This window comes from Oncorhynchus masou, unplaced genomic scaffold, assembly GCF_036934945.1.
Source record: "Oncorhynchus masou masou isolate Uvic2021 unplaced genomic scaffold, UVic_Omas_1.1 unplaced_scaffold_1303, whole genome shotgun sequence".
Taxonomy (NCBI): domain Eukaryota; kingdom Metazoa; phylum Chordata; class Actinopteri; order Salmoniformes; family Salmonidae; genus Oncorhynchus; species Oncorhynchus masou.
The window spans coordinates 89,905-112,748 of record NW_027002886.1 but is presented as its reverse complement, the minus strand read 5'-3'; the positions used below and the strand labels follow the sequence as shown (position 1 = coordinate 112,748).

Below are 22,844 nucleotides of genomic sequence, written 5' to 3'. Positions count from 1 at the left end.
GTCCACCTTGACACAGAGGTAGTCTCCCTGTCTCTGTTCTCCTCCCCCCTTCACTAACCTGAGTTCCTTTAGGTGTCCGGTCCACCTTGACACAGAGGTAGTCTCCCTGTCTCTGTTCTCCTCCCCCCTTCACTAACCTGGGTTCCTTTAGGTGTCCGGTCCACCTTGACACAGAGGTAGTCTCCCTGTCTCTGTTCTCCTCCCCCCTTCACTAACCTGAGTTCCTTTAGGTGTCCGGTCCACCTTGACACAGAGGTAGTCTCCCTGTCTCTGCCAGTGAAGTTTACAGTCCACCACGTTGAAGAGGTTCCTAACTCTGATCTCCTGCCTGGAGGGAAGCTGCATCAGAGTCACTCTGGCTGGGATGTCTTTGTCCTCGGGGACCCAGAACGCTATGATGTTATCGCCTGGGGACCAGGAGAAGTCCCTGCAGAGGGGAGGAGGGGGATTAATTATATACACACACACACACACCGCTATGATGTCATCACCTGGGGACCAGGAGAAGTCCCTGCAGAGGGGAGGGGGATTAATACACACACCGCTATGATGTCATCACCTGGGGACCAGGAGAAGTCCCTGCAGAGGGGAGGAGGGGATTAATACACACACCGCTATGATGTCATCGCCTGGGGACCAGGAGAAGTCCCTGCAGAGGGGAGGAGGGGATTAATACACACACCGCTATGATGTCATCACCTGGGGACCAGGAGAAGTCCCTGCAGAGGGGAGGGGGGGGATTAATACACACACCGCTATGATGTCATCACCTGGGGACCAGGAGAAGTCCCTGCAGAGGGGAGGAGGGGATTAATACACACACCGCTATGATGTCATCACCTGGGGACAAGGAGAAGTCCCTGCAGAGGGGAGGAGGGGATTAATATATATATACACACACACCGCTATGATGTCATCACCTGAGGACCAGGAGAAGTCCCTGCAGAGGGGAGGAGGGGATTAATACACACACCGCTATGATGTCATCACCTGGGGACAAGGAGAAGTCCCTGCAGAGGGGAGGTGGGGATTAATACACACACCGCTATGATGTCATCACCTGGGGACAAGGAGAAGTCCCTGCAGAGGGGAGGAGGGGATTAATATATATATACACACACACCGCTATGATGTCATCACCTGGGGACCAGGAGAAGTCCCTGCAGAGGGGAGGAGGGGATTAATATATATATACACACACACCGCTATGATGTCATCACCTGGGGACCAGGAGAGGTCCCTGCAGAGGGGAGGGGGGATTAATATATATACACACACACCGCTATGATGTCATCACCTGGGGACCAGGAGAAGTCCCTGCAGAGGGGAGGAGGGGGATTAACATATATAACTAGTCTCTGTCTGACAGGTGGTGTTCCTCTAACTAGTCTCTGTCTGACAGGTGGTGTTCCTCTAACTAGTCTCTGTCTGACAGGTGGTGTTCCTCTAACTAGTCTCTGACAGGTGGTGTTCCTCTAACTAGTCTCTGTCTGACAGGTGGTGTTCCTCTAACTAGTCTCTGTCTGACAGGTGGTGTTCCTCTAACTAGTCTCTGTCTGACAGGTGGTGTTCCTCTAACTAGTCTCTGTCTGACAGGTGGTGTTCCTCTAACTAGTCTCTGTCTGACAGGTGGTGTTCCTCTAACTAGTCTCTGTCTGACAGGTGGTGTTCCTCTAACTAGTCTCTGTCTGACAGGTGGTGTTCCTCTAACTAGTCTCTGTCTGACAGGTGGTGTTCCTCTAACTAGTCTCTGTCTGACTAGATAACAGATTGAACTGATGAAGGTCAACACCCCCAGGATAAAGACTGACTAGATAACAGATTGAACTGATGAAGGTCAACACCCCCAGGATAAAGACTGACTAGATAACAGATTGAACTGATGAAGGTCAACACCCCCAGGATAAAGACTGACTAGATAACAGATTGAACTGATGAAGGTCAACACCCCCAGGATAAAGACTGACTAGATAACAGATTGAACTGATGAAGGTCAACACCCCCAGGATAAAGACTGACTAGATAACAGATTGAACTGATGAAGGTCAACACCCCCAGGATAAAGACTGACTAGATAACAGATTGAACTGATGAAGGTCAACACCCCCAGGATAAAGACTGACTAGATAACAGACTGAACTGATGAAGGTCAACACCCCCAGGATAAAGACTGACTAGATAACAGACTGAACTGATGAAGGTCAACACCCCCAGGATAAAGACTGACTAGATAACAGACTGAACTGATGAAGGTCAACACCCCCAGGATAAAGACTGACTAGATAACAGACTGAACTAACTGATGAAGGTCAACACCCCCAGGATAAAGACTGACTAGATAACAGATTGAACTGATGAAGGTCAACACCCCCAGAATAAAGACTGACTAGATAACAGACTGAACTGATGAAGGTCAACACCCCCAGGATAAAGACTGACTAGATAACAGACTGAACTAACTGATGAAGGTCAACACCCCCAGGATAAAGACTGACTAGATAACAGATTGAACTGATGAAGGTCAACACCCCCAGGATAAAGACTGACTAGATAACAGACTGAACTGATGAAGGTCAACACCCCAGGATAAAGACTGACTAGATAACAGACTGAACTGATGAAGGTCAACACCCCCATGATAAAGACTGACTAGATAACAGACTGAACTGATGAAGGTCAACACCCCCAGGATAAAGACTGACTAGATAACAGACTGAACTGTTGAAGGTCAACACCCCCAGGATAAAGACTGACTAGATAACAGACTGAACTAACTGATGAAGGTCAACACCCCCAGGATAAAGACTGACTAGATAACAGACTGAACTGTTGAAGGTCAACACCCCCAGGATAAAGACTGACTAGATAACAGACTGAACTGATGAAGGTCAACACCCCCAGGATAAAGACTGACTAGATAACAGACTGAACTGATGAAGGTCAACACCCCCAGGATAAAGACTGACTAGATAACAGATTGAACTGATGAAGGTCAACACCCCCAGGATAAAGACTGACTAGATAACAGATTGAACTGATGAAGGTCAACACCCCCAGGATAAAGACTGACTAGATAACAGACTGAACTAACTGATGAAGGTCAACACCCCAGGATAAAGACTGACTAGATAACAGATTGAACTAACTGATGAAGGTCAACACCCCCAGGATAAAGACTGACTAGATAACAGATTGAACTGATGAAGGTCAACACCCCCAGGATAAAGACTGACTAGATAACAGATTGAACTGATGAAGGTCAACACCCCCAGGATAAAGACTGACTAGATAACAGACTGAACTGATGAAGGTCAACACACCCAGGATAAAGACTGACTAGATAACAGATTGAACTGATGAAGGGTCAACACCCCCAGGATAAAGACTGACTAGATAACAGACTGAACTGATGAAGGGTCAACACCCCCAGGATAAAGACTGACTAGATAACAGACTGAACTGATGAAGGTCAACACCCCCAGGATAAAGACTGACTAGATAACAGATTGAACTGATGAAGGTCAACACCCCCAGGATAAAGACTGACTAGATAACAGATTGAAATGATGAAGGTCAACACCCCCAGGATAAAGACTGACTAGATAACAGATTGAACTGATGAAGGTCAACACCCCCAGGATAAAGACTGACTAGATAACAGATTGAACTGATGAAGGTCAACACCCCCAGGATAAAGACTGACTAGATAACAGATTGAACTGATGAAGGTCAACACCCCCAGGATAAAGACTGACTAGATAACAGATTGAACTGATGAAGGTCAACACCCCCAGGATAAAGACTGACTAGATAACAGATTGAACTGATGAAGGTCAACACCCCCAGGATAAAGACTGACTAGATAACAGACTGAACTGATGAAGGTCAACACCCCCAGGATAAAGACTGACTAGATAACAGACTGAACTAACTGATGAAGGTCAACACCCCCAGGATAAAGACTGACTAGATAACAGACTGAACTAACTGATGAAGGTCAACACCCCCAGGATAAAGACTGACTAGATAACAGATTGAACTGATGAAGGTCAACACCCCCAGGATAAAGACTGACTAGATAACAGATTGAACTGATTAGGGTCAACACCCCCAGGATAAAGACTTACTTGATGCCACTGATCTTCAGACTCTTCTTATCCAACAGGCCCATGGACTACGACAGGAGAAAACAGGATGTGGTTCAGTACGGACACACCAGTCTGTTACACAGACACACTCAGAGTCAAACTGGTCAATCTAACTGAACTGGGGTCATAGAGGGGGGGGTTCAAAGACGCTCAGTGTGGGGACTTACTGGGGTCTCTTAGATGCTCAGTGTGGGGACTTACTGGGGGAGGGGGGTCATAGATGCTCAGTGTGGGGACTTACTGGGGGAGGGGGGTCATAGATGCTCAGTGTGGGGACTTACTGGGGAGGGGGTCATAGATGCTCAGTGTGGGGACTTACTGATGGGGGTCATAGATGCTCAGCGTGGGGACTTACTGGGGTCTCTTAGATGCTCAGTGTGGGGACTTACTGGGGAGGGGGTCATAGACGCTCAGTGTGGGGACTGACTGGGGGGAGGGGGGTCATAGATGCTCAGTGTGGGGACTTACTGGGGGAGGGGGTCATAGATGCTCAGTGTGGACTGACTGGGGGAGGGGGGTCATAGATGCTCAGTGTGGGGACTTACTGGGGAGGGGGGTCATAGATGCTCAGCGTGGGGACTGACTGGGGGGAGGGGGTCATAGATGCTCAGTGTGGGGACTGACTGGGGTCATAGATGCTCAGTGTGGGGACTGACTGGGGTCATAGATGCTCAGTGTGGGGACTGACTGGGGTCATAGATGCTCAGTGTGGGGACTGACTGGGGTCATAGATGCTCAGCGTGGGGACTGACTGGGGGGAGGGGGTCATAGATGCTCAGTGTGGGGACTGACTGGGGTCATAGATGCTCAGTGTGGGGACTGACTGGGGTCGTAGATGCTCAGTGTGGGGACTGACTGGGGTCGTAGATGCTCAGTGTGGGGACTGACTGGGGTCATAGATGCTCAGTGTGGGGACTGACTGGGGTCTCATAGATGCTCAGTGTGGGGACTGACTGGGGTCATAGATGCTCAGTGTGGGGACTGACTGGGGTCGTAGATGCTCAGTGTGGGGACTGACTGGGGTCATAGAGGCTCAGTGTGGGGACTGACTGGGGTCATAGATGCTCAGTGTGGGGACTGACTGGGGTCATAGATGCTCAGTGTGGGGACTGACTGGGGTCGTAGATGCTCAGTGTGGGGACTGACTGGGGTCGTAGATGCTCAGTGTGGGGACTGACTGGGGTCGTAGATGCTCAGTGTGGGGACTGACTGGGGTCGTAGATGCTCAGTGTGGGGACTGACTGGGGTCGTAGATGCTCAGTGTGGGGACTGACTGGGGTCATAGATGCTCAGTGTGGGGACTGACTGGGGGGGTCATAGATGCTCAGTGTGGGGACTGACTGGGGTCGTAGATGCTCAGTGTGGGGACTGACTGGGGTCATAGATGCTCAGTGTGGGGACTGACTGGGGTCATAGATGCTCAGTGTGGGGACTGACTGGGGTCTTAGATGCTCAGTGTGGGGACTGACTGGGGTCATAGATGCTCAGTGTGGGGACTGACTGGGGTCGTAGATGCTCAGTGTGGGGACTGACTGGGGTCTCATAGATGCTCAGCGTGGGGACTGACTGGGGTCTCATAGATGCTCAGTGTGGGGACTGACTGGGGTCTCATAGACGCTCAGTGTGGGGACTGACTGGGGTCATAGACGCTCAGTGTGGGGACTGACTAGGGTCATAGATGCTCAGTATGGGGACTGACTGGGGTCATAGATGCTCAGTGTGGGGACTGACTGGGGTCATAGATGCTCAGTGTGGGGACTGACTGGGGTCATAGATGCTCAGTGGGGACTTACTGGGGTCTCATAGATGCTCAGTGTGGGGACTGACTGGGGTCATAGATGCTCAGTGTGGGGACTGACTGGGGTCATAGATGCTCAGCGTGGGGACTGACTGGGGTCTCATAGATGCTCAGCGTGGGGACTTACTGGGGTCTCATAGATGCTCAGTGTGGGGACTGACTGGGGTCTCATAGATGCTCAGTGTGGGGACTGACTGGGGTCTCATAGATGCTCAGTGTGGGGACTGACTGGGGTCATAGATGCTCAGTGTGGGGACTGACTGGGGTCATAGATGCTCAGTGTGGGGACTTACTGGGGTCTCATAGATGCTCAGTGTGGGGACTGACTGGGGTCATAGATGCTCAGTGTGGGGACTGACTGGGGTCATAGATGCTCAGTGTGGGGACTGACTGGGGTCTCATAGATGCTCAGCGTGGGGACTTACTGGGGTCTCATAGATGCTCAGTGTGGGGACTGACTGGGGTCTCATAGATGCTCAGTGTGGGGACTTACTGGGGTCTCAGATGCTCAGTGTGGGGACTGACTGGGGTCTCATAGATGCTCAGTGTGGGGACTTACTGGGGTCTCAGATGCTCAGTGTGGGGACTGACTGAGGGGGAGGGGGTCATAGATGCTCAGTGTGGGGACTGACTGGGGTCGCAGATGCTCAGTGTGGGGACTGACTGGGGTCTCATAGATGCTCAGTGTGGGGACTTACTGGGGTCTCATAGATGCTCAGTGTGGGGACTGACTGGGGTCTCAGATGCTCAGTGTGGGGACTGACTGGGGTCATAGATGCTCAGTGTGGGGACTTACTGGGGTCTCAGATGCTCAGTGTGGGGACTTACTGGGGTCATAGATGCTCAGTGTGGGGACTTACTGGGGTCGTAGATGCTCAGTGTGGGGACTTACTGGGGTCTCATAGATGCTCAGTGTGGAGACTGACTGGGGTCATAGATGCTCAGTGTGGGGACTGACTGGGGTCATAGATGCTCAGTGTGGGGACTGACTGGGGTCTCAGACGCTCAGTGTGGGGACTGACTGGGGTCATAGATGCTCAGTGTGGGGACTGACTGGGGTCTCATAGACGCTCAGTGTGGGGACTTACTGGGGTCTCAGATGCTCAGTGTGGGGACTTACTGGGGTCTCATAGATGCTCAGTGTGGGGACTTACTGGGGTCTCAGATGCTCAGTGTGGGGACTGACTGAGGGGGGTCATAGATGCTCAGCGTGGGGACTTACTGGGGTCTCATAGATGCTCAGTGTGGGGACTGACTGGGTCTCGTAGACGCTCAGTGTGGGGACTGACTGGGGTCATAGATGCTCAGTGTGGGGACTGACTGGGGTCATAGATGCTCAGTGTGGGGACTGACTGGGGTCATAGAGGCTCAGTGTGGGGACTGACTGGGGTCTCATAGATGCTCAGTGTGGGGACTGACTGGGGTCTCATAGATGCTCAGTGTGGGGACTGACTGGGGTCTCATAGATGCTCAGTGTGGGGACTGACTGGGGTCTCATAGATGCTCAGTGTGGAGACTGACTGGGGTCATAGATGCTCAGTGTGGGGACTGACTGGGGACAGATGCTCAGTGTGGGGACAAGACTGGGGTCTCAAGATGCTCAGTGTGGGGACTGACTGGGGTCTCATAGATGCTCAGTGTGGGGACTGACTGGGGAGTAGATGCTCAGTGTGGGGACTGACTGGGGTCATAGATGCTCAGTGTGGGGACTGACTGGGGTCATAGAGGCTCAGTGTGGGGACTGACTGGGGTCTCATAGATGCTCAGTGTGGAGACTGACTGGGGTCATAGATGCTCAGTGTGGGGACTGACTGGGGTCGTAGATGCTCAGTGTGGGGACTGACTGGGGTCATAGATGCTCAGTGTGGGGACTGACTGGGGTCATAGATGCTCAGTGTGGGGACTGACTGGGGTCATAGATGCTCAGTGTGGGGACTGACTGGGGTCATAGATGCTCAGTGTGGGGACTGACTGGGGTCTCATAGATGCTCAGCGTGGGGACTGACTGGGGTCATAGATGCTCAGTGTGGGGACTGACTGGGGTCGTAGACGCTCAGTGTGGGGACTTACTGGGGTCTCGTAGATGCTCAGTGTGTCCTGGGTCATCCTGGCAAAGAACTTCCCATCGTGACTCCACCTGGAGAAACAGACACACGTTAGAACACTGCAGTTAGGGGAGAGAACCAAGACAGTTAGGGGAGAGAACCAAGACAGTTAGGGAGAGAACCAAGACGGACCGCTGTAGTTACACCTGCATTGCTTGCTGTTTGGGGGTTTAGGCTGGGTTTCTGTACAGCACTTTGAGATATCAGCTGATGTACAAAGGGCTATATAAATACATTTGATTTGTAGTTAGGGGAGAGACCAAGACAGACTGCTGTAGTTAGGGAGAAAACCAAGACAGACCGCTGCAGTTGAGAGAGAACCAAGACAGAAAGCAAGAGAAACAAGTTCTGCTACAGTTCTTGGCTACTAGAAGATGTAGAGACATGAAAACAGATAGAGACATGAAAACAGAGAGGTGGGTAGTCAGGCCTAACTAGAAGATGTAGAGACATGAAAACAGAGAGGTGGGTAGTCAGGCCTAACTAGAAGATGTAGAGACATGAAAACAGAGAGGTGTGTCACCGGGCCTAACTAGAAGATGTAGAGACATGAAAACAGAGAGGTGTGTCGTCGGGCCTTACTTGAAGATGGGCCAGTGGGCGGAGCTCTCACAGTGGAAGCCTCTCTTCTTCTGGCCAGTCAGAATGTCCCAGATGATGATGGCCTGGGGGTCCTCCTTAGTGTCCATCAGGGGACTGAACGTCACCACGTACCTGCCAAGCATTATAAAACACCTTTATGTGTAGCTTCATAAGGATTCATACAGATGACATAGACCGGTTATAAACACCCTGTACATGGTGAGCCTCGTGTAACTGCCAAAATGAAAGGAAACACTTGAGTCAACGAGGGGGATACAAAGTATAATGAAAGCAGGGGCTTCCACACAGGTGTGGTTCCTGAGGTAATTAAGCAATTAACATCCCATCATGCTTAGGGTCATGTATAAAAATGCCCAGTTGACCGTTATCTTGGCTAGCATGGCTAGAAGAAGAGATCTCAGAGACTTTGAAAGAGGGCTCTGAAAGGAGCACAGGGGTTTTAAAGGGGGTGTGAGTCTCAGTCACTGGATCCCAAATTAACACTTCTGGGAGATTCTGAAGAGGCGCCCGAGACAGCGGTTTTCACACCACCCCGTCAACGAAACACCAAATTAAGGATTTTATCGTGGAAGAACGGTTTCACATTGTCACGGATCCCTCCGGGACTTTCATTACGCACACCCGGTCCCTATTCCCAGTGATTAGACACACCAGGCCCCTATTCCCAGTGATTAGACACACCCGGTCCCTATTCCCAGTGATTAGACACACCCGGTCCCTATTCCCAGTGATTAGACACACCTGGTCCCTATTCCCAGTGATTAGACACGCCTGGCCCCTAATCCCAGTGATTAGACACACCCGGTCCCTATTCCCAGTGATTAGACACACCAGGTCCCTATTCCCAGTGATTAGACACACCAGGTCCCTATTCCCAGTGATTAGTCCCACCCGGTCCCTATTCCCAGTGATTAGGCGCCCCTATTCCCAGTGATTAGACACACCCGGTCCCTATTCCCAGTGATTAGGCGCCCCTATTCCCAGTGATTAGGGTCCCTATTCCCAGTGATTAGTCACACCCAGTCCCTATTCCCAGTGATTAGGCGCCCCTATTCCCAGTGATTAGACACACCCGGTCCCTATTCCCAGTGATTAGACACACCCGGTCCCTATTCCCAGTAATTAGACACACCCGGTCCCTACTCCCAGTGATTAGACACACCCGGTCCCTATTCCCAGTGATTAGACACACCCGGTCCCTATTCCCAGTGATTAGACCACCAGGTCCCTATTCCCAGTGATTAGTCCCACCCGGCCCCTATTCCCAGTGATTAGTCCCACCCGGTCCCTATTCCCAGTGATTAGGCGTCCCTATTCCCAGTGATTAGGCGCCCCTATTCCCAGTGATTAGGCGTCCCTATTCCCAGTGATTAGGTCCCCTATTCCCAGTGATTAGGCACCCCCTATTCCCAGTGATTAGTCACACCCAGTCCCTATTCCCAGTGATTAGCGCCCCTATTCCCAGTGATTAGTCACACCCAGTCCCTATTCCCAGTGATTAGGCACCCCTATTCCCAGTGATTAGACACACCCGGTCCCTATTCCCAGTGATTAGACACACCAGGCCCCTATTCCCAGTGATTAGGCGTCCCTATTCCCAGTGATTAGACACACCTGGTCCCTATTCCCAGTGATTAGACACACCAGGCCCCTATTCCCAGTGATTAGACACACCAGGCCCCTATTCCCAGTGATTAGGCGCCCCTATTCCCAGTGATTAGACACACCCGGTCCCTATTCCCAGTGATTAGTAATTGCGTGCCCTTGGTTTACCATTGTCCTGTCGATATATTGTTACAATGTCCGTTGGTGCGTGTGAGTACCTGTGCTGTCGGTTTTGGGCTTTCGTGCCATTGTGCAGATGATTACGGGTCTCGTCCCGTGTGTTAGTCATTGTGCGCTTGTGTTATTTATTCGAGGTACTCCTCTCTCTTTTCGTTTTGGGGTTTGAACCCTGTGTTGTATACGTGCTTGTTTGGTCTTTGTCCCCGTGCCTGTACATAATAACAACATTACGTATTACTGCACCTGTCTCCCGATCCCTTACGCCAGCGTGACACACCCCTCCGATAGAGTTCCAGAAACGTATAGAATCTACGCCGACGAGCATCGAAGCTGTTCTGGCTGGTGGTGCAACACCCTATTAAGACACTTTGTTGGGGTTTCCTTTATTCTGGCAGTTACCTGTAGCTACCAAGCATTATAGCCCCTTTATGTAGCTTCACACGGCTTCATACCGCCGACAGAGCTACACTAGGGCATGGCGGTGTCCACGGTGTCCATCAGGGGACTGGACGTCACGGCGACATCCCTATGAAGCGTTATAACACCTTAAAAGGCTTAATAAGACTACATAGAGTTACATTATGGCCTGAAGGTCCTCAGTTACTATCAGGGAATTAGGCATTATAACAACGTAATGTAGCTTCATTGTTATTTTACCTTTATTTAACTGGGCAAGTCAGTTAAGAACAAATTCTTATTTTCAATGACGGCCTAGGAACAGTGGGTTAACTGCCTGTTCAGGGGCAGAACGACAGATTTTACCTTGTCGACTGGGATTCGATCCAGCAACCTTTCAGTTACTAGTCCAACGCTCTAACCACTAGGCTACCTGCCCCCCTCCAACCACTAGGCTACCCCCCTCTAACCACTAGGCTACCTGCCCCCCCCCCCCTCTAACCACTAGGCTACCTGCCCCCTACCTCCTCTAACCACTAGGCTACCTGCCCCCCCTCTAACCACTAGGCTACCTGCCCCCCCCTCTAACCACTAGGCTACCTGCCCCCCCTCTAACCACTAGGCTACCTGCCCCCCCTCTAACCACTAGGCTACCTGCCCCCCCCCTCTAACCACTAGGCTACCTGCCCCCCCCCCTAACCACTAGGCTACCTGCCCCCCCCTCCTCTAACCACTAGGCTACCTGCCCCCCTAACCCCCCCCCCCCTAACCACTAGGCTACCTGCCCCCTCCTCTAACCACTAGGCTACCTGCCCCCCCCTAACCACTAGGCTACCTGCCCCCCCTCTAACCACTAGGCTACCTGCCCCCCCCCCCAACCACTAGGCTACCTGCCCCCCCTCTAACCACTAGGCTACCTGCCCCCCCTCTAACCACTAGGCTACCTGCCCCCCCTCTAACCACTAGGCTACCGCCACCCCCTCTAACCACTAGGCTACCTGCCACCCCCCTCTAACCACTAGGCTACCTGCCCCCCTCTAACCACTAGGCTACCTGCCCCCCCTCTAACCACTAGGCCCCCCCCTAACCACTAGGCTACCTGCCCCCCTCCTCTAACCACTAGGCTACCTGCTACCCCCCCCCCCTAACCACTAGGCTACCTGCCCCCCCCTCCTCTAACCACTAGGCTACCTGCCCCCCCCTAACCACTAGGCTACCTGCCCCCTCTAACCCCCCTCCTCTAACCACTAGGCTACCTGCCCCCCCCCCCCAACCACTAGGCTACCTGCCCCCCTCCTCTAACCACTAGGCTACCTGCCCCCCCCTCTAACCACTAGGCTACCTGCCCCCCCCCTCTAACCACTAGGCTACCGCCCCCCCTCTAACCACTAGGCTACCTGCCTCCCCCCCCCTCTAACCACTAGGCTACCTGCCCCCCCTCTAACCACTAGGCTACCTGCCCCCCCCTAACCACTAGGCTACCTGCCCCCCCCTCCTCTAACCACTAGGCTACCTGCCCCCCCCCCCAACCACTAGGCTACCTGCCCCCCCCAACCACTAGGCTACCTGCCCCCCCCTCTAACCACTAGGCTACCTGCCCCCCCCCCCCCCCCAACCACTAGGCTACCTGCCCCCCCCCTCTAACCACTAGGCTACCTGCCCCCCCCTCTAACCACTAGGCTACCTGCCCCCTCCTCTAACCACTAGGCTACCTGCCCCTCCCCTCTAACCACTAGGCTGCCTGCCCCCCCTCTAACCACTAGGCTACCTGCCCCCCCCCCCCCCAACCACTAGGCTACCTGCCCCCCCCCTCTAACCACTAGGCTACCTGCCCCCCCTCTAACCACTAGGCTACCTGCCGCCCCACAAGGCTCCATAGATGTGATATGGACAGGCATGGATTATCCATCAGCGATTGGTTACCTCTCGCAGGGGGAGAAGTCGATCAGAGACACTCCCTGGTGGCTGAAACGCTGGATCTGCTTGAACTTCTCTCCGCCCCACAATGCAATGCCTCGCTGGTGGAACGTGGCCAGGTAGGTTCCCTTGGGAGACCAGCGCACATAGGTCTCTGTCCAGCGCTACAGGGACACAACACACAGCCTCCGGATTCATCAATATACACTACGGCAGACATTTTGTTGACACAATCAACCCGTCTACTTTTAAAGATCAAAGCCGTCAAAAGTATTCCAGTAGATGTAGAATGCTCGGTGCAAAAAAAAAAAAAACAACAACAAAATTCTGATTGGTTGAACCATCATCTCACTGCGCCGTCGTGATTGGTCAAACGGTTGACTCACCGCCCTCTCCTCGGAGACGATCGGATCCTTGGCGTCGTTGTTGAAGATGGCGGTCCTCTCTCCTGATTCGTAGATGACGCTGTACTGGTCACGACAGTCAGGGTCCTCCATCCAGTGACGCATGTTACCCTGGCAACACAAACAGGAAGTGACCGTTAGTAATGACCTGCCCCCCCCCCTCTCTGAACGTGTGGTTGAAGTGACAGTGTGTAACACTCACAAAGTCCTTGAAGGGCTGCTTCTCAGGAGTCTCCCACTCGTCGCTGATGCTCATGTACCTGGAACACAAACAGCCCCCCATCTACAGCAGGCAGTTCTATATCGCGTATATCTATTGGCAAACATTTCTGCCGTGTTGACGTTGTGCCTAGATGCCCCCGGACACCCCGTATAACAGCTGGAATGATGCCCCCGGACACCCCATATAACAGCTGGAATGATGCTCCCGGACACCCCATATAACAGCTGGAATGGTGCTCCCGGACACCCCATATAACAGCTGGAATGATGCCCCCAGACACCCCATATAACAGCTGGAATGATGCCCCAGACACCCCATATAACAGCTGGAATGATGCCCCCGGGAATGATGAACACCCCATATAACAGCTGGAACGATGCTCCCGGACACCCCATATAACAGCTGGAATGATGCCCCCGGACACCCCATATAACAGCTGGAATGATGCCCCCGGACAGCCCATATAACAGCTGGAATGATGCCCCCGGACACCCCATATAACAGCTGGAATGATGCCCCCAGACACCCCATATAACAGCTGGAATGATGCCCCTGAACACCCCATTTAACAGCTGGAATGATGTCCCTGAACACCCCATATAACAGCTGGACACCCTGTGTTTGTGTGTGGTGTTTTCGTACTTGTCGAAGTCGGTGAACACATTGACTCTGAAGGTGTGCTGCTTGTCCAGCTTGTAGCCGTCAGCGTTCTTCACTGCCTCCAGAGCCTGAGTGGGAGCCCCATACTCCAGGAAGATGTACCTACAGAGATCAAACAATAAAACAAAGACTAAGCTCTTTGGTCCTTTAAAAACCTACTTTGCGTAAAATATTGTGCTATAGCTTGGAAAATAAACACACGTGACTGTGGTTGACAACATACATAACCTCCTACAGCCTCCCTGCACCCTCCTACAGCCTCCTTGCAACCCCCTACAGCCTCCCTGAACCCCCTACAGCCTCCCTGAACCCCCCTACAGCCTCCCTGAACCCCCCTACAGCCTCCCTGCACCCCTCCTACAGCCTCCCTGCAACAGCCTCCCCTGCACCCCCCCACAGCCTCCCTGCACCCCCCTACAGCCTCCCTGCACCCCCCTACAGCCTCCCTGCACCCCCCCCCATACACCCTCCCTGCACCCCCCTACAGCCACCCTGAACCCCCTGCACCCTCCTACAGCCTCCCTGAACCCTCCCTTAACCCTCCTACAGCCTCCCTGCACCCTCCTACAGCCTCCCTGAACCCCCCTACAGCCTCCCTGAACCCCCTACAGCCTCCCTGAACCCCCTACAGCCTCCCTGCACCCCCCTACAGCCTCCCTGCACCCCCCTACAGCCTCCCTGCAGCCTCCCCCCCCTACAGCCTCCCTGCACCCCCCTACAGCCTCCCTGCACCCCCCTACAGCCTCCCTGCACCCCCTACAGCCTCCCTGCACCCCCTACAGCCCCCCTGCACCCTCCCTTAACCCTCCTACAGCCTCCCTGAACCCTCCCTTAACCCTCCTACAGCCTCCCTGAACCCTCCTACAGCCTCCCTGAACCCTCCCTTAACCCTCCTACAGCCCCCCTGCACCCTCCCTACAGCCCCCCTGCACCCTCCTACAGCCTCCCTGAACCCTCCCTGAACCCTCCTACAGCCTCCCTGCACCCTCCTACAGCCCCCCTGCACCCCTCCTACAGCCCCCCTGCACCCCTCCTACAGCCCCCTGCACCCCTCCTACAGCCCCCTGCACCCCTCCTACAGCCCCCCTGCACCCCTCCTACAGCCCCCTGCACCCCTCCTACAGCCTCCCTGCACCCCTCCTACAGCCCCCCTGCACCCCTCCTACAGCCCCCCTGCACCCCTCCTACAGCCCCCTGCACCCCTCCTACAGCCCCCCTGCACCCCTCCTACAGCCTCCCTGCACCCCTCCTACAGCCCCCCTGCACCCCTCCTACAGCCCCCTGCTCCCCCCTCCTACAGCCCCCCTGCACCCCTCCTACAGCCCCCTGCACCCCTCCTACAGCCTCCCTTAACCCTCCTACAGCCTCCCTTAACCCTCCTACAGCCCCCTGCACCCCCTACAGCCCCCCTGCACCCCCCTACAGCCTCCCTTAACCCTCCTACAGCCTCCCTTAACCCTCCTACAGCCTCCCTGCACCCCCCTGCTCACCCCTTCGTGAGTCCTTCAGGTCCGTCTACCGTCGGGTAGAACTCGTTGGTGATCTTGCCGAACTTGGAGAATATCTTGTGGATGACGTTCTTCAGTTTCTCCAGGCGCTCGGGGCCGACCTGGGGCACATTGTCCACGACAACCACAGAGTCTATCCCGTCTGCCTCCTGGGGCTTCTCCCGCAGCAGGTCACCCAGTAACTCTACGGGGGGGGGAAAGATGTACATATGTACATGAATGTATAGTTAAAGTGACTATGCATATAAGATAAACAGAGAGTAGCAGCTGCGTGACAGAGGGGTTGCGGGGGGGGCACACAATGCAAATAGTCTGGGTAACCATTGGTTACCTGTTCAGAAGTCTTAAAGACTGGGGGTAACAACTGAAGCCTTTTTGTCCTAGACTTGGCACTCCGCTACCGCTTGCCATGCAGTAGTAGAGAGAACAGTCTGTGGCTGGGGTGTTTGACCATTTTTAGGGCTGGGAATATAGATAGGGGCGGCAGGATAGCCTAGTGGTTAAGAGCGTTGGACTAGTAACCCGAAAGGTTGCAAGTTCGAAGCCCCGAGCTGACAAGGTACAAATCTATCGTTCTGCCCCTGAACAGGCAGTTAACCCAGGCCGTCATTGAAAATAAGAATTTGTTCTTAACTGACTTGCCTAGTAAAATAAAAAGGTAAAATAAAAATTTGATGAGGTAGTTTATCAAACCAGGGTTTTCCATATCATTGATTGTGTCAAAGACAAAGACGGGCCTCATGTTATTTGATGAGGTAGTTTGATCAAACCAGGGTTTTCCATATCATTGATTGTGTCAAAGACAAAGACGGCCTCATGTTATTTGATGAGGTAGTTTGATCAAACCAGGGTTTTCCATATCATTGATTGTGTCAAAGACAAAAGACGGGCCTCATGTTATTTGATGAGGTTAGTTTGATCAAACCAGGGTTTTCCATATCATTGATTGTGTCAAAGACGGGCCTCATGTTATTTGATGAGGTAGTTTGATCAAACCAGAGTTTTCCATATCATTGATTGTGTCAAAGACAAAGACAGACCTCATGTATTAATAATGCCATTCAGCATAAACTTTGAATCTTTTATCTAAAGCGACTCATGTGTGCATACATTTTTACATGTTTTTAGCAATTAACTGGAGACAATGTCACCTAAAATTAGCTCTGTTGTCCCCCACAGAAAGTGAATTTACCATTGTTGCCACACCTGCTGAAAATTAAACTTGGATAAAGGCTATGAGATTGTAGTTTGGGCTTTGTTGTGTGTTTTTTAAAAACCTATATCTGCATTCACTATTATCTGACAGCCGGTAGTTGAGGTTGGACAGTAAAACACTGACGGCGGGGAGTCAAAATGTCCCGCTTCAACTAACTGGAAACCAAAACAGTTATGCTCACATTTTGTTTACAATAAGAACATAGCTAACAAACAAAATGTGTAAAATGTCACAGACGTAGTAAATATTTCTCCTTTTGGTACGCCATCTGTATGGACAACTTTGAGTGAATCCGCATGAATGAATCCACTGTTAGCTTTTAGCAGCTACTGTAGCTAACTAATATTATCACTTAAAATGAACATCCTCAAAAAAAAAAGTCATCATTAACTGATCTTCAAGTTGACCCTTCAAAAAAAAAAAACGTTTTAAAAAGTATTTTAACAATTATTTATATACATTTTGGTTTATATTACATATGATGGCCTTGTAGGCTAACTAACATTATCACTGAATGAACGTCCTCATTAACTGATCTTCACGTTGAACCTTCAAATATATTTTAAATATGTCAATTAATTATATCCATTTTGGTTTATATGTCCATGTACTACATATGATGGCCTTGTAGCCAACTACTATGTGTTAAAAACAACGTGCTAAGCGGCTCTCCAGGCCGCATTATAATCCGGCATCTTTCCTGCGTTTCCTCACCTTCATCGTCGACATCATCTTCAAAGTCTTCTGGGTCACTGAACGACGGTTCCTCCTCGTCGAAATCGACATCAACTGGCATATCCTCCGTGTCGTGCATTTAACAGGCGAAAGAAGTGTGTGTTAGTCGACGCTAAATCGGTGTAAAATGTAGATTTTGTGTATCACCATGTGCGATTTACGTGAAAATGGACGAATTGCGGGGAAACGTCGAGGAGGAGTTTAACTTCCGGTTTCGCGATATCACTACAGACACGTGTTAGTTTGTCGATAGGCTGCAGTGCGATGCGATGCCTTTTAGATTCAGTTTACCACATTGTATGAGATCGGAGAAAATACGCAGTTGCTGTTATTATTATTTTTAAATCGATTTTTGTTACGCACACACCTTGAATGGTCCTTCTTACTTTCCGTAGTGTGGGAATCCATGAACGCACGCTTCGGTAAAACGGAACACGGTTTCAGTCCCGCGTGATACTTTTCAGGCGATTGCTATCTGTCAAGCTTCGTGAATTTGTCCCTAAATTGCTTCTCAGATATCTTCAACATATACCTAGGTACTGTGGTTTTCGTGCATTTGTCATTCAACTCAGTTGTTTTGTGTAGCTGACTTGGTTAACTTGATTACGAACGTGTTGCCATACAGTTTCTTACTTTACTTAGCAAGCTAGCTCTGGTCCAGGGCGGCAGTGTGCTTTACTATTAGACTCGATGAACGCTTACGAAACGCCCTGGACCAGAGCTAGTAAACTACAATCTGTCTAAACTAAAGTCATATTCCCCCTCTTGGCTTTTCCCCATAGACATCTCTAAGCAGCATGGACAGTGAGTGCCTGGTGTTGTTGCCTCGGGTGTGCGCTGTACTAGCGGACCCCAGACAGTCCCTACCAGATGACACCAGCTTGGAGAAACTGCTGGACTGGTTCACTGGTCTCACCAAGGAGGGTGAGGAGACACACACACACAGAGAGAAAGGTCTCACAAGCAAGAATAAGGAGGAGAGACTTCCTATATAACCTCTCACACACACAGCGAGGATGAATCAAATCAAAAAAAAATTGTCACATACACATGGTTAGCAGATGTTAATGCGAGTGGAGCGAAATGCTTGTGCTTCTAGTTCCGACAATGCAGTAATAACCAACAAGTAATCTAACTAATAATTACAAAACTACTGTCTTATACACACAAGTGTAAGGGGATAAAGAATATGTACATAAAGATATATGAATGAGTGATGGTACAGAGCAGCATAGGCAAGATACAGTAGATGGTATCGAGTACAGTATATACATATGAGATGAGTATGTAAACAAAGTGGCATAGTTAAAGTGACTAGTGATACATGTATTACATAAAGATGCAGTAGATGATATAGAGTACAGTATATACGTATACATATGAGATGAATAATGTAGGGTATGTAAACATTATATTAGGTAGCATTGTTTAAAGTGGCTAGTGATATATTTTACATCAATTCCCATTATTGAAGTGGCTGGAGTTGAGTCAGTGTGTTGGCAGCAGCCACTCAATGTTAGTGGTTGCTGTTTAACAGTCTGATGGCCTTGAGATAGAAGCTGTTTTTCAGTCTCTCGGTTCCAGCTTTGATGCACCTGTACTGACCTTGCCTTCTGGATGATAGCGGGGTGAACAGGCAGTGGCTCGGCTGGTTGTTGTCCTTGATGATCTTTATGGCCTTCCTGTAACATCGGGTGGTGTAGGTGTCTTGGAGGGCAGGTAGTTTGCCCCCGGTGATGCGTTGTGCAGACCTCACTACCCTCTGGAGAGCCTTACGGTTGTGGGCGGACAGTTGCCGTACCAGGCGGTGATACAGCCCGCCAGGATGCTCTCGATTGTGCATCTGTAGAAGTTTGTGAGTGCTTTTGGTGACAAGCCAAATTTTTTCAGCCTCCTGAGGTTGAAGAGGCGCTGCTGCGCCTTCTTCATGATGCTGTCTGTGTGGGTGGACCAATTCAGCTTGTCTGTGATGTGTATGCCGAGGAACTTAAAACTTACTACCCTCTCCACTACTGTTCCATCGATGTGGATAGGGGGTGTTCCCTCTGCTGTTTCCTGAAGTCCACAATCATCTCCTTAGTTTTGTTGACGTTGAGTGTGAGGTTATTTTCCTGACACCACACTCCGAGGGCCCTCACCTCCTCCCTGTAGGCCGTCTCGTCGTTGTTGGTAATCAAGCCTACCACTGTTGTGTCGTCCGCAAACTTGATGATTGAGTTGGAGGCGTGCGTGGCCACGCAGTCGTGGGTGAACAGGGAGTACAGGAGAGGGCTCAGAACGCACCCTTGTGGGGCCCCAGTGTTGAGGATCAGCGGGGTGGAGATGTTGTTGCCTACCCTCACCACCTTGGGGCGGCCCGTCAGGAAGTCCAGTACCCAGTTGCACAGGGCGGGGTCGAGACCCAGGGTCTCGAGCTTGATGACGAGCTTGGAGGGTACTATGGTGTTAAATGCCGAGCTGTAGTCGATGAACAGCATTCTCACGTAGGTATTCCTCTTGTCCAGATGGGCTAGGGCAGTGTGCAGTGTGGTTGAGATTGCATCGTCTGTGGACCTATTTGGGCGGTAAGCAAATTGGAGTGGGTCTAGGGTGTCAGGTAGGGTGGAGGTGATATGGTCCTTGACTAGTCTCTCAAAGCACTTCATGATGACGGAAGTGAGTGCTACGGGGCGGTAGTCGTTTAGCTCAGTTACCTTAGCTTTCTTGGGAACAGGAACAATGGTGGCCCTCTTGAAGCATGTGCGAACAGCAGACTGAGATAGGGATTGATTGAATATGTCCGTAAACACAGACTTCCTATATCATCTCTCACACACACAGCGAGGATGAGAGACTTCCTATATAATCTCACACACAGCGAGGATGAGACTTCCTATATAATCTCTCTCACACAGCGAGGATGAGAGACTTCCTATATAATCTCACACACAGCGAGGAGGAGAGACTTCCTATATAATCTCACACACAGCGAGGAGGAGAGACTTCCTATATAATCTCACACACAGCGAGGATGAGACTTCCTATATAATCTCACACACAGCGAGGAGGAGAGACTTCCTATATAATCTCACACACACAGCGAGGAGGAGAGACTTCCTATATAATCTCACACACACACACAGCGAGGATGAGAGACTTCCTATATAATCTCACACACACAGCGAGGATGAGACTTCCTGTATAATCTCACACACAGCGAGGATGAGAGACTTCCTATATAATCTCACACACAGCGAGGATGAGACTTCCTATATAATCTCACACACAGCGAGGATGAGAGACTTCCTATATAATCTCACACACAGCGAGGAGGAGAGACTTCCTATATAATCTCACACACAGCGAGGAGGAGAGACTTCCTATATAATCTCACACACAGCGAGGATGAGAGACTTCCTATATAATCTCACACACAGCGAGGAGGAGAGACTTCCAATATAATCTCACACACACAGCGAGGAGGAGAGACTTCCTATATAATCTCACACACACACACAGCGAGGATGAGAGACTTCCTATATAATCTCACACACACACAGCGAGGATGAGACTTCCTGTATAATCTCACACACAGCGAGGATGAGAGACTTCCTATATAATCTCACACACAGCGAGGATGAGAGACTTCCTATATAATCTCACACACACAGCGAGGAGGAGAGACTTCCTATATAATCTCACACACACAGCGAGGATGAGACTTCCTATATAATCTCACACACACAGCAAGGATGAGACTTCCTATATAATCTCAGACACAGCGAGGATGAGAGACTTCCTATATAATCCCACACAGCGAGGAGGAGGAGACTTCCTATATAATCTCACACACAGGGAGGATGAGACTTCCTATATAATCTCACTCACACAGCGAGGATGAGACTTCCAATATAATCTCACACACAGCGAGGATGAGACTTCCTATATAATCTCTCACACAGCGAGGATGAGACTTCCAATATAATCTCACACACACACAGCGAGGATGAGACTTCCTATATAATCTCACACACAGGGAGGATGAGACTTCCTATATAATCTCACACACAGCGAGGATGAGACTTCCAATATAATCTCACACACACACAGCGAGGATGAGAGACTTCCTATATAATCTCTCACACAGCGAGGATGAGACTTCCTATATAATCTCACACACAGCGAGGAGGAGAGTCTTCCTGTATAATCTCACACACACACAGCGAGGATGAGAGACTTCCTATATAATCTCACACACAGCGAGGATGAGAGACTTCCTATATAATCTCACACACAGCGAGGAGGAGAGACTTCCTATATAATCTCACACACACAGCGAGGATGAGAGACTTCCTATATAATCTCACACACACAGCGAGGATGAGAGACTTCCTATATAATCTCACACACACAGCGAGGATGAGAGACTTCCTATATAATCTCACACACACACAGCGAGGATGAGACTTCCTATATAATCTCACACACACAGCGAGGATGAGAGACTTCCTATATAATCTCACACACACACAGGGAGGATGAGAGACTTCCTATATAATCTCACACACAGCGAGGATGAGAGACTTCCTATATAATCTCTCTCACACACAGCGAGGATGAGAGACTTCCTATATAATCTCTCACACACAGCGAGGAGCAGAGACTTCCTATATAATCTCACACACAGCGAGGATGAGAGACTTCCTATATAATCTCACACACAGCGAGGATGAGAGACTTCCTATATAATCTCTCACACAGCGAGGATGAGAGACTTTCTATATAATCTCACACACACACAGCGAGGATGAGAGACTTCCTATATAATCTCACACACACAGCGAGGATGAGACTTCCTATATAATCTCTCACACACACAGCGAGGATGAGAGACTTCCTATATAATCTCTCACACACACAGCGAGGATGAGAGACTTCCTATATAATCTCACACACAGCGAGGATGAGAGACTTCCTATATAATCTCACACACACACAGCGAGGATGAGAGACTTCCTATATAATCTCACACACACAGCGAGGATGAGAGACTTTCTATATAATCTCACACACACACAGCGAGGATGAGAGACTTCCTATATAATCTCACACACACAGCGAGGATGAGAGACTTCCTATATAATCTCACACACAGCGAGGATGAGACTTCCTATATAATCTCACACACAGCGAGGATGAGAGACTTCCTATATAATCTCTCACACAGCGAGGATGAGAGACTTCCTATATAATCTCACACACACAGCGAGGATGAGAGACTTCCTATATAATCTCACACACACAGCGAGGATTAGAGACTTCCTATATAATCTCACACACAGCGAGGAGGAGAGACTTCCTATATAA

General features: G+C 50.6%; 1 protein-coding gene and 1 pseudogene across 1 annotated transcript in view; one reads left to right on the top strand and one right to left on the bottom strand.

Annotated features, from left to right (window-relative positions):
* LOC135530256 (eukaryotic translation initiation factor 3 subunit B-like) overlaps positions 1 to 17,716 on the bottom strand; it is a 32,807-nt gene extending 15,091 nt beyond the window's left edge. Inside the window, exons 1-10 of the mRNA XM_064958607.1 lie at positions 17,478 to 17,716; positions 15,530 to 15,731; positions 14,022 to 14,141; positions 13,359 to 13,416; positions 13,139 to 13,267; positions 12,759 to 12,916; positions 8,634 to 8,765; positions 8,017 to 8,083; positions 4,128 to 4,174; positions 217 to 427 (exon numbers count right to left, since the gene is read on the bottom strand). Coding sequence (XP_064814679.1) covers positions 217 to 427; positions 4,128 to 4,174; positions 8,017 to 8,083; positions 8,634 to 8,765; positions 12,759 to 12,916; positions 13,139 to 13,267; positions 13,359 to 13,416; positions 14,022 to 14,141; positions 15,530 to 15,731; positions 17,478 to 17,577 — 1,224 coding nt within the window. The 5' untranslated portion in view covers positions 17,578 to 17,716. The remainder of the gene's footprint in view (positions 1 to 216; positions 428 to 4,127; positions 4,175 to 8,016; positions 8,084 to 8,633; positions 8,766 to 12,758; positions 12,917 to 13,138; positions 13,268 to 13,358; positions 13,417 to 14,021; positions 14,142 to 15,529; positions 15,732 to 17,477) is intronic.
* A 101-nt stretch (positions 17,717 to 17,817) lies between these two features.
* LOC135530255 (BRCA1-associated ATM activator 1-like) overlaps positions 17,818 to 22,844 on the top strand; it is a 38,618-nt pseudogene continuing 33,591 nt past the window's right edge.